General features: G+C 38.2%; 1 protein-coding gene across 3 annotated transcripts in view; it reads left to right on the forward strand.

Moving 5' to 3' along the window:
* The window catches only part of kcnh5b (potassium voltage-gated channel, subfamily H (eag-related), member 5b), a 199,710-nt gene that overhangs the window by 28,774 nt on the left and 154,797 nt on the right, over window positions 1-16,139 (forward strand). For 2 of the 3 annotated variants that reach the window (XM_003451194.5, XM_025901103.1), the window contains exon 6: window positions 1,792-2,184. In XM_003451194.5, the coding sequence (XP_003451242.1) occupies window positions 1,792-2,184 (393 nt within the window). The remainder of the gene's footprint in view (window positions 1-1,791; window positions 2,185-16,139) is intronic. The other variant, XM_025901102.1, reaches the window with a different exon arrangement.

Genomic DNA, 16,139 nt, shown 5'->3' on the forward strand with positions numbered 1-16,139 from the left:
TCAAACTGAATCCCAGTCTGATGACAGTTTGGGCTAACTGAGGCCACGCTGTCCTGTTTTGTCAGGAGAAAATGACGATGACATGCAGTATCAGTAGTTTAGGGTTATTACTTGTAGTCATTGCAAATACAAAAACACCAGAACTAACAGTAATTAGCTGGTAATAACAGTAGCATACTACTTTTACTACTAGTGTAACAGTTTTATGTCCTGTAGTGCAGTAAATTTGGCATTGTAACGGTATAGGAAGAGCTGCATGAGCTGTAGTGGTAGTAACTATAAAAACAGCAATTTTACTATTAGAGCTGTATTACTACTAAACATGTATATTTAACAGGCTTCTTTCACTGAATACAGAAACCTGTTAATGCATTATGTTTGCGGCGGCAGAATATATTACAGCTCTGTAGCTCTGTAACACAAATAGAATATTATTTTGTATAAATAATGAGTCGAATGGTTAATGTGTGATCTGCATGTGGCCTGCAGAGGAAATCAAACTGCAGCTGCTGGATTTAATGGAGTCTGTTCTGCAGAGGTGGCTGAGCTTGGCAAGGGTGATCATCACCACACTAGGAAATAAAATATGCGTTCTTTAAAAAAAAATGTTTTTATTTTAATTTTTTGGTCATCTATTCTCTCTCCCCCTCTCTCCTTTTGTTCTTGCCAATTTCAGTCCCCCTTCTGTGTCTTCCCCACGTCAAGCCAAAATGTATTCATAATACGATTCTGTCACCAACAGCCTTACAGAGGAACAGACGTGATGAATACAGATTAAAACTGAGAGGAAAAACTTTTCCTTCACAGTGCCGAGCAGCATGGGTTGATGATCGTTAGACTTAATAAACAAAAACAAAACAAGGACAGTTTTTGTTGAGCTTTCTTTCATCTATTTCACTAATTTAATCACTTTCCCCCTTTCTCTCCGTGCTGCGTTTCCTTTTTGGAAACAGTGCATGTAGTTGGTAAAAAACAGAAACGCGCAACCGTCTTTCTTGGACTGCTGTTAGAAACATTGCTGACAGTTAGAAATTCGCTTGACAGGACAAACAAACTACTCTAATGAACTAATAAATTGGACTCACACTGGAGAAAGAACCAGGAGAATTTTAGCTTTCTCTGGAACTCTTGCAACAAACATTCTGCTAATTCAAATCAGTATCAAAGGAAACCTGCAGCATTATGCTTTCCTTTATTTCATGTCAATAAATGCTACAATGTTGATATGAAACTGGTTTCCTAATGTTTCCAGTGTCTTTCACTTCGTGCAATAGCAGGTCCAGCAGTACAGTTAGTATGGCTCACCCGGCTGCCCTTAGCAGGATTCCAGGAATTGGCTAATGAAGGGAAAATGGGCTTTTAGGGAGGGATTTCTTAAACAGACAACAGATAAAAATGACTTGTTTCTGAGAGACAATTGACTAAGAGCCCAGAGAAAATAAAAACAAAACAAAAACTTACCCTTATGCATTCTCAGAGTTTTAAAAAAAGCTGGAAATGCATAAATTGCATAAAGAAAACTGGCAGTCAAATATTTACAAGTTTTTAACACACAAAGATGCCCAAGAGCCGGAAAATCACTTATTAATTGATGTTATTAGTAAAATGTACACTTAAATATTCAAAAGCCACAGATGTCTAAAGCATTAACCTGTTTTTCCCCATTACCTGTACTGTACATTTACTGTTGTATTTTGTTTTGACTAAGGGTGCTTTTAATGAAGAATAGTACTTGTGTTAAACTGAAGTCTAATCATATATTGCTGTTTCCATCTCCAAAACCACCTCCAGGTTTTGCAGCTAAACTCTGACATCCTCCCGCAGTACAAGCAGGAAGCTCCCAAGACACCACCTCACATAATACTTCACTACTGCACCTTCAAGACCACTTGGGACTGGGTTATCCTCATCCTCACCTTCTACACGGCCATCATGGTGCCCTACAATGTCTCTTTTAAGACCAAGCAGAACAACATTGTTTGGCTGGTGCTAGACAGCGTAGTCGACGTCATCTTCCTGGTGGATATCGTTCTAAACTTCCACACCACCTTCGTGGGGCCCGGCGGAGAGGTGATCTCCGACCCCAAACTCATTCGGATGAACTATTTGAAGACTTGGTTCGTCATCGACCTGCTGTCGTGCCTGCCCTATGACATCATCAATGCCTTTGAGAATGTGGATGAGGTAAGGTTTGGCATTTCTACCACTGTCACAGTTGTTAGAGGTGCAAATACCTAGAATTCTCACAAACTGAAATCTCAATTGAGCCCTGAAAGTGGCCAACAACATTAAAACCACCGTTCTAAATATTGTGTAGCTTCCAAAGCTGCTCTGATCCATCAAGGTATGTTCTCCATTAGACCTGTTACAGTGGTGTTGATGTACTAATTACCAAGATGTTAGCAGCATATCCTTTAAGGCATCCAGAGTCATGTTGAGGTGGCGTTTGGAAGCCAAAGCAACATCTTGAACCTCAAACTTTTTTAAAGTGTGGCAGTACGCATTGTTGAATGGAGCTAAAGATAATACAGTTGACTTTACGAGGTGCACGTGTCCTGGTGTTGCTTTGGTTTTGGGATATGTGAATGTAATATTCACATTAATGCCAGGACCAAACATTTCCCTCTTGTCAAAGGTGCTCAGGCCCTTTTGCTCATTTGCTTCCCTCCTCCTGTTCAACACATCCATTTCAAAATCTAATAGATCAGTTTCTTCCTAATATATTTCAGCCCTTTACAGGTGCCATGGTAACAAGATGATTTATATTATTATTCACTTTACCTGTCAGTGCTTTTAATGTTGTGGCTGAATTGTGCACCTCTCAAACAACCTTTTGGACTATTCGTCAAACTTTTGCCTTCTTTAGATTTCAGGGTTAAAAATCGTTGCTGAAGTACAAGATGCAGTGAATTAACAGAAGCTTTTGAGCTTTTTCTTATTAATAAACAGGGCCTAAGTGCTCAATTTTTATAGTTCTTGTAGGATTGCCTCGCAATGCAGTCCTCGTCTCAATGCGTGATCTTGAGATGACGGGTTCATATGAGAGTGGGCTTCTTCTTTTTGTGGCTGAAATGAGTAAACATTTAAAGGGACTGATATGTTTCCCGGTACTGATCCGTCTGTACTGCAGGGATGGCAAATTTGACTTTGTTTTCTGTCAGTTTGAACCAGATGTGTAACACATTATTTTCAGATGATTCAGAAGATGACTGATGATTGTTTTTTGATTCGCCACATGGGCTTTAGTGGCTCCGCAATTCATTTACATCTAAATGAAAGGGATGTCATTACACAGCAAAAATCGGGCTTCGTGTTATACTTCAAGTTCCAAGATTACTGTAAGTTCTCTCGAGATGATGACTCATCAAGCTATTATGTCAGTTGTTTCCCACAGTTTGCTGATTGGTTGAGTTTAAAGCTCGGGGGCACAGATGAGTCACAGTGAATGTTTGTGACCCCATTTACACCTGCTATTAACAGGCGGTCTGTGTCTGCACGTCTTATCGGGACAAGGTAAGAAGGCATTTAATTCATGTAAATGTAAAATGTGATGACATTGGCCAAACCAGTTCTGGAGATGGTCACAGCTTGAGCTGTAATTGGATCTTGTAATGTAATTGAATTCTGTCCAGTGTGGGCACTATTTAAAGAAATAAAAACATCAAAACATTTGATGAAATCAAACATATGTTGAAAAGCCAAGAATTATGATTAATACCAAATGTTTATATTGTTATATGTTGGAATCAGATGTAGATGGGGTCACTAAGACTAAATTGAAGCAAAATCTAAGCTCGTCTTGCTTCTGTGATGGTATTAGGTTGTATTTTGGCAGATTTTGAATCTTTTTAGGTTAAAGAGATGCACAGAGGAGGAAAGATCTTGAATATTGGGGATAGGATTTGTTGTTCCTCTTCCCAGAAGAAAGTGAGTGTCTGCTCTAGGGCATAATGACTGAGCATGAGCTGCATGGATTTTTAAACATGCTAAAAGGTACCGCCATCAGATTTTCAGAGTGGTGGAGAACTCGTATCTCCCAGCTTTTCCTCACAAGGAGGCTACAGAAAATGCTGTTGTACTGATGTTCTCCTGCACATTAGAGAGTCTGATTTCTGGTTAAGGTTTCATAATGAGATCGAGCTCATTCTGAGTATTTTTCACGGCCACTTACCCCCATCAGATATCGTGCAGTTATATCAATATGGCCTCAAGTCCATTAAAGGTGATTTTCCACTTGATTTCCCAGCAGTTAATTATATTTCGGCCCGAGTGTACGGAGTAATCAATTGAATGTAGAATGAAAAGAACAAATAATATCTACTGAAGTTTTACTCGTGCAATTCTTCGTTTTTATGTGTTTCAACATTTAATTATTTATGTTTGATTTTTGCTCTTGTTGTGACACTTGCTTGTGAGCTTGTGAAAAAACAAAGTGCGACTTGTGTTTTTTGCATTCAGTGTATACATGCATACACATGTGTCTGCCAAGCCGGGCTTTAATCACACGAGTGCTCAGATGCCAGGAATAACAATAATATTACCAGCATTTAAACTACCAGCAGCTGAATTTTAATCATCTATTAATTTTTCATTTCACACCTCTCTTGGCATTTTGTTCTTGTTAACATTTGGACTGACACAACATACTGAAATGCTCACACAGTTTAGTGGCTTTTTTTGGTAACCATTCTTAACAGCTCTTGAAGGCTCAACAAAGTTATCTTTGGATGTTTTATAAATTAAATGTGCACCTACGAATCAGAACCAGAATACTTTATGAATCCCAGAGGAAATTATGGTCACAGCGGCTCAAAGACAGTATGGACAGAAGTACCAACAGTGTTAAATAATACAGTCACTGTCACAAATAGCTCTAATGTAAAAATATCTCCAAAATCTTACACAAAAGAGATAAATATCAGAGAGAAATATATAAGAGAGAAATATCACACTGATAGGTATTTTCATGTGAGGATGTACAGATGTTGTTAATGAACTTTTTTTGTATTTTTATATTTTATAATTCTTTAAAAAAGCCCCATGTTTTAGAGAGAGCCTCTGTTCTCAAAGAAACAAACAGATATTTACTAAACTGTTTGTCATATACATACGTATGTACTCTATCTTCTCCTTAACGGGCAAGAAATCTGAATGAAACTTTGCATGAACAATGTCACTCATACAGCAATTATTTACATCTATACGTTTAAAAAAATATTCATTCTAAATGGCCATTCTTTGGCTTTTTGACATGTTACATTCATTTCTCCGCAGATGCGATGTTGCCTTCTCTGTTTGTGTTTCTTTCACGTGTCAGATTCAATATATGTTACACATTTACAGATTTCCCTTTCATTTGTTATATTTAGTAGTTTATGAGTCCTTACTCATGCAGTCTAAAAATAAACTAATTTCACTGTCACAACAAGTTGTGGATTACTTGTTTACATTCTTGCCCAACTGCTTGGCTCAGCTGGTTGTTGTGTTTGTGGCATTGCAAAGGTACGTTGCCAACGGAGGAGTTGCAGAGTGCCCTCAGGTGAACAAAGTATGCAACAGCAACAATCATAAGTGTTAAATAGAAACATTTAAAATGTTTATTTAGCTGCCGTCACAAATGATGATACCAATATATAATTGCAAATAGCTAATACTAGCTGATATATTGGTAGCACCCATAGATCAGTTGGATCAGTCAGACATTGTAAGATTACTTTTTGGTAAAGTTAAGAAAAAAAGTCAAATGAATCGATTCATGTTTGATAATTTCTGTTTCAGTTCAACTCATTATTTGCAGTATTACATTTTGATTTCAATAACCTGTTAACAGTGAACAGCATATTAATGACATATGCATAAATATGCAGTAAACACTGAGTGAAAACGGTTTTCAGGGTTTTCAGACTATTTTCTTTTTCTATTTCAGCTGAAACATGGCGTGAGGGTTGAATTACTGGCAATTAATTCACGGCCCAGTGTCACAGCCAGCCTTAAACCTCCCCCTCAGCATGTTTTTGTGGTTGTTTGCATTGGCTGGCCAACTGTGTCCACTGTCAGAGTGAATGATGTATTATATTGTGGATCATTCAGTAAGTGTCTGGAGCTGTGCTGCGTGTTAGTTCAGGTGTCTCTTGTCTTCCGGCCTCTCACTGCCGGTCGCTGATGGATTCGATGAAATCCCTGCTAGGTGGAGTTTTGTGTTGCTGCCTTTCAAATAGTAGACAACAGCGAACTGGGAGAGGGGGTGGGGTGTGGGGGAGAGAGGAAATCAATGGCACGTAAATTTCCAGAGGACACAGTCAAAGCCTCTCGGCCCCTCTTTGCCTAATTGACATTTTTGTTGCTGCTTTTCTGTATTAGCAGGCTAGAAGAATGGATGCATGCTGACTGAGGTGTGGGGGCGGCTTAAGGTGTAATGTGCAAGGAAAAAGGCAGAAATTATTTTAGCCTCATTTCATCCTCCTGTTGATGCATCCTATGGCTGAAGAAGGTGGGAAGTATTTTTAGTTGTATTTTAACGCAGGTTTCAAATGTTGTCAAGCCATGCCAACGCATGGTGAGGTGTAGGTGCTGCCAACACATACTTACACATACTTGCTTACACACAGACGCATGACTTTTAAGGCTCTCATAAGAGCCTCAAAAGTCATAACCAACCATATATATCTATATATATATATATATATATATCTATATATATATATATCTATATATATATATATATATATATATATATATATACATATGTATATATATATATATATATACATATGTATATATATACATATGTATATATACATATGTATATATATACATATGTATATATATATATATATACATATGTATATATATATATATATATATACATATGTATATATATATATATATACATATGTATATATATATATATATACATATGTATATATATATATATATACATATGTATATATATATATATATATACATATGTATATATATATATATATATATTATATATATATATACATATGTATATATATACATATGTATATGTATATATATACATATGTATATGTATATATATACATATGTATATGTATATATATACATATGTATATATATATATATATATATATATATATATACATATGTATATATATATATACATATGTATATATATATACATATGTATATATATATATATGTATATATATATATATATATGTATATATATATATATATATATATATATATATATATATATATATATATATATATATATATATATATATGTATGTATAGAGGGAGAGAGAGAGAGAGATATATGCAGAAGCTACCAGAGTTTGGAGAACTTTTCTTTTCTGTCTGAATAACAGCATAGTGTAGCCATATGGCAATGTTCAGTATTTTTCAGAATAACAAGGCTTGTTAGTCCCAATTATATTGTTTTTGACAATCAGTGACAGTACTTTGAGCCACAACACTGCTTATCATTGTGGCTAATCAAAACTAGAGATGCAGTTCCTCGATTGCTCATCTTTTAATGATTGACTGACTTTAAAGCATTTTAGGTGTCAGAAAATAAACCTAATGTCCTCAGAGAGCTGCTTTGCCTGGCCAGCTATCGCATACTCAGAGATAATCACTTTACAACGATACAAAACAGAGAAAACTTGTGAAAATGTTTTCCATTTTTAGGGTATTTGAGGGAAAGTGAGAAAGAGAAAGTCCTTACAGCAGTGAAAAAAAGAAAATAATTAAATTGCATCTACCTAAATAACATAATTGTTTAAGAACATGAAACAATGAGAAAGTATTTTCTAAACAATTTAGAAAAATAAAAATAAATTAACCCTAAAACATATAAAGCAAAGCATTACAAATCAGTTCAGTTTTGCACTGCTGCTTCCTGAGTCTGCTTTAAAAAAGTGCACACAACTACATTCATCTTGCACACTGGTGAAGTATTGTGGTCATAAATAAGAGTAGCAATTAAAGGTCGTTATTTGTCATCAGTTAAAAACTAGCATTTTGTAGGAATGTGATTAATGGTTTTTAATCTTTGTTTGTTGGTATATGCCCGTCACATTCACCCAGAGCTTAATGTGACAGTTTGTTTTGACAAGTTCACGTCACATAGGAAGAGTTTGATAGAAGATAGAGTACTGTGCAAAAGTCCTGAGCTCTACCTCACTTCTTTATATTTGACAAACATACGTGGAAATACAGTATTTAAGGCAACAACAAGTTTGGGTTTTGTACAGTTTGAACAAGCCTGAATTGAACAAGTCAGAATTTGGTTTGACCACCTTTATTCTTCATCCCAGTCTGAGCTTTCTTAGGCAAGCTTTCTTCTAACTTCTTTTAATGGTCTTCAGGTACAGATCATCAGGTATTTTTCTGTTGTCATAATTTCATCAATTTTGACAAATTCCCATCATCACAGTAAATTCAACTCCAAACCATTACAGAGCTTCCAGGTAATCCCAGTATTGAATGACTGAGCTTCTCACTCCAGCCACCCTTTAGAGGAAACTCATTCCACTGCTAGTATCCGTGACCTCATTGTTTTGGTCACTACCCAGAGTTCGTGGCCAAAGTTGAAGGTAGGAACGCAGTTTGACAGCAGCACTTTTATGCTCAGCTCTTTCTTCACTGCAACAGATTGGTACCTATCAATCGCACTCTTCTCCCCCCTCACTCTTGAACAAGAAGATACTTAATTTCCTCCACCTGGTGTAGTAACTAGTCCCAGACGCAGACGGAGCACTCCAATGTTTTCTCATTGAGAACCATGATCTTGAACTTGGAAGTACTGATTGTCATTCCTGCTGTTTTACACATCAGTGCAAGCTAGAGTTCACAACCAAGCCAAGAGAACAACATCATCTGCAAAAAGCATAGATGAAATCTGGAACTCACCAAAGTAGAGACTCTCTATCATCCTGTCCAAATGAACTAATATGTAATTGTGAAAGATCCGCGACAGACCCAAATGCATTTTCATGCTCTTCAGCATAAAATTTTATTTATGGCTGCTGTTTCACACAGACGGCTGCAGCTTTTCAGCTCACAGCCGAGCACACACCAGCAACAACATTGACACTACCTAGTACAGTTTATTTATGCCGGCGAGGTGTGATTGTGGATGCAGCTCAGGTGCGTCCGCCTCCCTCGCAGCTGCACTGCAGACCATGCCCCGCCACATACCCCCATCGCCCAACTGAGACATGCAGGGATGTTTTAGTTCAGATCCAGCGGTGGTGGTGACGAGTTGGGTCCGGGGGCAGCCCGCGTGGCAACCGGCGGACCCCACCGTGCACGGGCCTCTGGTGGGAATGAGGCAGGTCCAGACGGTGCGCTGGCCTCTGGCGTGGACGCTGCTGGACCGGCCGGCACGACCTCTGGCTTTGGCTGCGCAGGTCCCTCCCTCACACTGACCTCCAGCTCCAACTGAGCAGGACTCTCCAGCCCTCTGTCCACGGGCTCCGGCTGCGCAGGTCTCTCCCTCGCGCTGCCCTCCGGCTCCGGCTGCGCAGCAGTTGCCTCTGGCTCCTCAACCTCCGTCTCTGCCTGAGCAGGTGAGTGAGTCGGTGGTGGACCTGGAGGTAACATTTTAGTTATATATACAGTATTACAATTAAAATGAACAGAATCCATGACAACCCCCAGAGTACTGATGGCAATATGAGCTAAGCTCTTGCTTTGGTTGTACAGTGACTGAGTGGCCTGTAATTCTGAAGAATCCTCCACAGGATACCCCAAGAGAAGTGGTTAAATGGCTTTGGTATTTTTTCATAGTTTGTTTTTCAGTTCGTGATCTGACAGCTGGTGGTGTTCATCCTTTCAGAATCCAGTCGTGCCACTTCCAAAGATCTCTGCAGTTAAGTCTTTGAGTGAAATGCTTTTTAGTATAGTGAATGTGTTAGAAAGGACAAGAGCAAAACCCTGAAGTTGTACAAAACTTTCCACTCTCCTCTTCTGTTCGTTCTAGTTGGCATTTTGGAAATAGAGGTTATGGATATCTCAAAAATAGCAACACCCACACATAGACAAGATGCATGGAGGTCAGCAATAACATGAACAGAGCAAGTGAAGTAGTCGGGCTATTACTGTAAAATCACAGCAGCAGAAAAAATGATGTAACACTCGCATAAGGAGTGGTGCTGACTCTCCCTCAGGTTGCAGCAGAGTTGGTGTTGGATGAGGATTTGTGCGTGTGTGCTGAAGTGGGTGTTTGATACGCAAGTGTGGGAGTCAGGCACGGAGGAACCCCCCCACAGACCCGAAGCCACCTGCTGTCACAGAGGAGCCCGGAAGGCCGACGGGAGTTCACAGTGTGCATCTGCAGGCGCTACGGCTGCTCAAAAAGGTCTAATCCACCCTGACCTTTCTGCGTGCCATGCATGTTGCCACAGCCATGGCTGGCCAAGCTGACAGGGCCGGGAGGAAGCTGTGTGCCATGCAGCTAGGGGTGGGGATATTAACACTGTGTGTGAACACGGAGACCGTAAAGCTGAAAGAAGATAACAGAAAGCTGGAAATGAATGTGCCTGCTGGAGTAAATGAGTTATTATTGAAAGAACTGTATGGAAGGAGTAGAGAAGTGATCAAAGATCAGTGTTTAGATGTGGGAGATTCTATGAATGAGCAGTGTTGGGCAAGTTACTCTGAAAAAGTAATTAGTTATAGTTACCAGCTACTTCTTCAAAAAAGTAATTGAGTTAGTAACTGAGTTACAATACTATAAAAGTAACTAATTACTAGGAAAACGTTACTTCAAAAGAATGTTTAACCCTCTGGGGTCCAGGATATAATTGGCTGTTTTTGACTGCTTTTGATTTTCCCTCTACATTTCACCTTTAAAAACGATTTATCTTGGCTTGTTTGGCCTCAATCTTTTCAGCACAACCTCACATTTCTGAATTTACAGTTATATTTTCATTTTGACATACTGTATTAACACAATTGTTCCAAAATCAGACAAAAACATAAAATCAGAGTAGAAAAAACGTCTATTTTTTACTGTAACAACCACAACAATGTTTAACGGATCATTTTCATAACTTGAAATGCAAATATAAATTGTAAATTTTAAAAACCTATGCACAAGTTTCACAAAAAACAAAGTTATTTGCAGGTATTTACCTAAAAATTATAACCATTTCAAACTATTTACAGAATAATCAGGCGTTCTGCATCAAATGCCACACAAAGATTAAATGCACCACTTTGCATTTAATCTCTGGCTCTCTTCCATGGTGTGTCTTTTGTCCAGTCTCCCTTCCCTCATCCCCAACTGGTCATGGCAGATGGTGCCTTCTCCCTGAGCCTGCTCCTGCCAGAGTTTCTTCCTGTTAATTAGGAGGTTTTCCTTCCCGCTGTTGCCAAGTGCTTGCTTATAGCGAGTTGTCTAACGGTTGGGCTTCAATATCACTTTATGTCACTGTTGTCGCCTCTAGGGTTGATGATTTTGTACTTTATAGATACAGTTGAACTGGATTCCATTAAATTGAATCAAATTTTGCTGTTTAAAGCTCAAATTTCATTTTTTATCCATAATTCAGGAGATTCATACGCTAACTGTAAATTTCACATTTTATATCGCAGATTATAATCACAAGTTAATCAAAAGGTCAAAGTTCAGCTTCACTTGGACATCATAGCATTGTTTTCCAAAAGTACTTTTTTCATTTACCATTCTTGAAAACCATTTGACAGTAATATAAAAAAAAACATATCTATTTTGATTCGATCCTGAACATAGTTACTGTATAGCCCAATCTTTGATAACGATTGAATAGTGAGGTTATAATATTGTTCTGTCTAAACAATCTTATGTTAATATTATATACAGTGTATTACAGTATATCATATTCTGAGTTGTGGAAAAGCCATTCAGTCATCCTCTCAGTTGTCATCACAAGTGTGAGATGTGTGAAAATTAATGATAGCTGTAAGCTATCACCCACTTGGCAATATAAACTACACAAGTGTAAACAAGTCTGTGTCAAAATGGCTGCGAAGCTTTGAAGAAAACATGACTTTAACACTAATAACATTACATAAAAACTCCTTATCAGGCCTGTAACTGTGTTAGGAATTGGAAAAATGGAGAGATTCTCCAGAGATTTAATAAAGATTTCATAACTGTTTCTTATTTAAGGTTGAAAGTGTTTATTTGATCAGTTGTCTGTCAGCAAGACTGCAATAAAAACTACAACAACAGGTTTTTTTTGACAGTTTGTGTAAAGTTAGGCCATGAGCACAGGAAGAACTCATTAAAGATTTGGATCACATTAAAAGTGCATGATCAGAGCCCATCCCGTTCTTTCTGTTTTGCATTGTGTGAATTCAGCACGGAATGGAGAGAGCAGACCTTTTGATATGTGATAGCAGGAAAAGTACAGATGGTTCAAAAAATTCATGGCTCCATTTATAGGTTTAATACATTTTGGCACAGCAGAGAAAAAATATGTGAAAAATGATTTGCTGCTCATTTATTTTGGAAAGCATAAAATTCCATCAGCGGCTCGCTGACTCATTCTGTTCAGCACCGACCCGGCCATCTTCTCTCAACCTCAGTGGAATAGCCAAAAGAAAGTATGTGTACCAGAGTTATGGTGGCCCTCAGTTAACTGGTAAATACCTCACCTCAGTCTTTTCCTGTTGTCAGCACTGGTTTGATGAAAGAAAACTGTTGATATGTTGCACTCTCTGCATTATCTGTTGGTGACTGTGTTTCTGTCCACGTGTTCAGTGTTATCTGTGCATGGAAGTCTTTAGATTGACCCCTACTGTATGAGCAGAGATGTAACAGGTTCTAGCTGTGGGAGAAAGTGTGGTGCAAGTTAATGCATTTATATAAAATGAACACAAATCATATTTTACCAGCTATAGCATGCTGGGCTAGTAGGGGTAACCTCTGGCATAGTTTCTGACCAAAATGATGTACAACACTGAGCCATTTTGAAACAGTTGGAAAACAAACCTAGTGATGACGATGCCCTCTAATGATTTTTTTCTGAAATGCTAATTTTTTGCTAATTTGTTTTGGTGTTGTGTCTCATCACTTTCTATATCTGCAGATATGAATTGTATATGTTGTTATTGGAGCTATTTTGGGGTACTAGGATATGGGAAAGATATTTACTTTCACATTTTCTCTCATGTTTTAATGTTAAATCAAACATTATATGGGATCAAAACCCATATAAAAATATTTTTTTGATTCTTTTTTGGCTGCTTGGAGAGGATTTTGCATTTGGTTCCTATTTTGCATGAAGTGACAATTGAAAACACAGTTGAATCATGAGATTTTACAACAATTTTGAGTTATAATGCCTGTCACATTGAGCCCTGACAACACGCTAAGCTCTCAGCGCTGTTAGGAATACTCAACAATGTGTCCTGAGCTGTGGAAACAATAAAAGAAAAAGCCTGAACTGTGAAAAAGAGCTTCCCGATGGACACATAATTTCTGCCTGTACGCCGTGTCTCTTCGCCATGCTTTCTTTTGATAAACAGGTGCTTATGAGCCATGATTTTACATGCGTTGCTTGCTCTTGACTCATGCTCTTTTCATCTGCGCTGCTCTGTCCTGTGGCTGCTTAATTTAGAGGCATTTACATATGAGCTGGGAGCTGTCCGAGTCCTTGGGGAGGCCTTTGAAGCTGCGCCTGCAGAGAGGAGAGGTGGGGAGGGCTGCAGAGGGCTGCCTGGCATTGTGGCGTGAGAGAGTGACTCAAAACCTGCAGCAGGAGTTAAGGTGAAGTTGCAGCTTTGACCTTCTTGGTCCAGGGAAGACCAGGCCAAGTTAACAAAGAAGTCAATATTAAAATGAGTCTTCAACAGCAATAGTAGTGACATTAAATGTTTCTCTATCACTGCCTTGAAGATGAGCACAGACACAGATTCATCCTTATGTGCGGTGCAGCCAGTGCCTTTAGTATTTTGGAAGCGTGTGTAAGAGCCTGAGGTATTGTAATTTCTGGCACCAGGACTGTTGCGACAAGAGCTGGATCTAAAACTGGTGCTAGGGTGTGAAGCAGCTCACACTTTGGCTTTGATGGGAGAGGAGGTTCCAATTAAAGATGCAGCTCAGGCTCAGAGCTGAACACACTGTAGTGCACTTGTAGGAAGATCCCCATATGCTCTACGATACGTGATAGGATGTGTAATCTTTAGTAAAATCTGAAATTTTAATTTAGTTTTGTTGTATGAATTAGGTCCTGTTGCCATAGTAATGAGATGGACTCCAGCACCTCCCTAACCTTTGACTAGACAAGTAGACAAGTAGCAGCATTTGATTCTATCAGCATCTGGATAGAATCAAATGCTGATAAATACTATTTTTCCTCCCAGTACATCCCATTTGTCACAATTTGCATAGCAAACTGTTTTAACCCAAGCGGTACAATTTACTTAAACATGTTTTCCTTGTATATATAGGGAGATTAGCAGCACATTATATTCAGCTCACATGCCTCACTCTTACTTTGTAAATAAACATTAATTACCTCTGTGAAGGAGGTTATGTTTTTGGTAGAGCTTGTGTACATGTCATCATTCTGTCATGTTATAGTCCATTCAAATTTGGCTGTGCAATATGATGAAATATATCGCATGATGAAATTAAAACATCTATCGTTTCATATTATACGCTATTGTTTGTTTCGTGGTGTCGCTAAATACAATGTTTACGGCAATATATTTTCATCATTTGGATGCAGGCACAGAGAATACCAGCATGGCCAGTAAAGATGAGGCAGAATCAGGTAGCTCCAAACAGAAGGACCAGTCAAAACAAATCGAGGAACTTGTTCCTAAATGAGGGGCTACCTCTGTAGCATGATGTGGTTTGGTTATGAAAAGTCTGACATGAACCAGAAAACTGTACTATGAAAATTATGCTGCAAACTGGTTCCCACCACAGACTCAAACACGACAAACCTCTTCTTCCACCTACACGAGAATCACGTGAAGGAGTAAACCTCAGACTCAAACTTTAGAACAGGCTTTTCCCTGCAGCACGCCATCCAATAAATACTCAAAAAGAAAATGGTGGCCGTTAAAACTTATGTCTAAAAATATATAGTTTCATATATCGGTCAAAATATATATATCGGTACTCCAGGTACACGACGCCCAGCTGAAAACACTTCACAGTTGAGTTGCCTGAGATTCACAGAATTTACAGAAAATGCACTATTTTGTGATATTTATCGTTATCAAGATGTGAAATGTTTATATTGGGATATGAGATTTTGGTCGTATCGCACAGCCCTACAATCACCAAGGTCTTCAAGATCAACTCATTGATTTATTGGTGGAAAAATGGTATGTATGGTCGGATGGGTAAGATGGCGCCGCGATTGTGTGCAATAGGTCGGCAGCCTTAACATGAAATTTCCCCTTGTGGGATTAATAAAGGTATATCAATCAATCAATCAATCAATAACTATGATTCTTACAAGTATGGTGTATACAAATATTTAAAGATTTAAATATCATGTCACGTTGGACCTCTGACCTCTTTTTCAAGGTCAAATAAGGTCATGAAATGTTAAGTTTGAGTTTTTAAGCAAACTTCTGCTGGCTTTGTTTGTATTGGCAACATTAAGGAAATGATACTGGTTTATGGGGATTCTAAATATCACATAATAGCATCCAAACATCATGTCACATCTGACCTCTTTTACATTTCACAGCTGCCTTTTTTTTCCAAGTCGACCCAAAAGTGTGTTATATCTTTCTTTAAGAGAAAGACGGTGAGCTGCCTAGTTAGTTAGAAATATACTGCAGTATAATATTATATAATAAGCTCAAGTTATTCATGTCCAGTTAGTTACAAATCAGTATCTGTAGATACAGAGAGCGGGCTGCCTTGGTGGAGATTTGTTTGTTATCGTTAATTCTACCTTAACAATAAGGTGTGGGCCTAATGTAATCAGATTTTTTATCAGTTTCCCCAAAACTTCACTTTTGTTTGTACCCTGCAGGTATCCTTATTTATAAAGCACATAACACATAAAAGTAGTTCTACTTTATTTCTCTCTTACTCACATATTCCCAGTTCTTCCACTGTAGCTACCTTATGCATCTGCTACCTGGATCATACAGGCAACAAACAGCTTTTTTTGAACATATTTAGTTAAGTC

The sequence above is a fragment of the Oreochromis niloticus genome, linkage group LG19, assembly GCF_001858045.2.
Source record: "Oreochromis niloticus isolate F11D_XX linkage group LG19, O_niloticus_UMD_NMBU, whole genome shotgun sequence".
Classification (NCBI taxonomy): Eukaryota; Metazoa; Chordata; class Actinopteri; order Cichliformes; family Cichlidae; genus Oreochromis; species Oreochromis niloticus.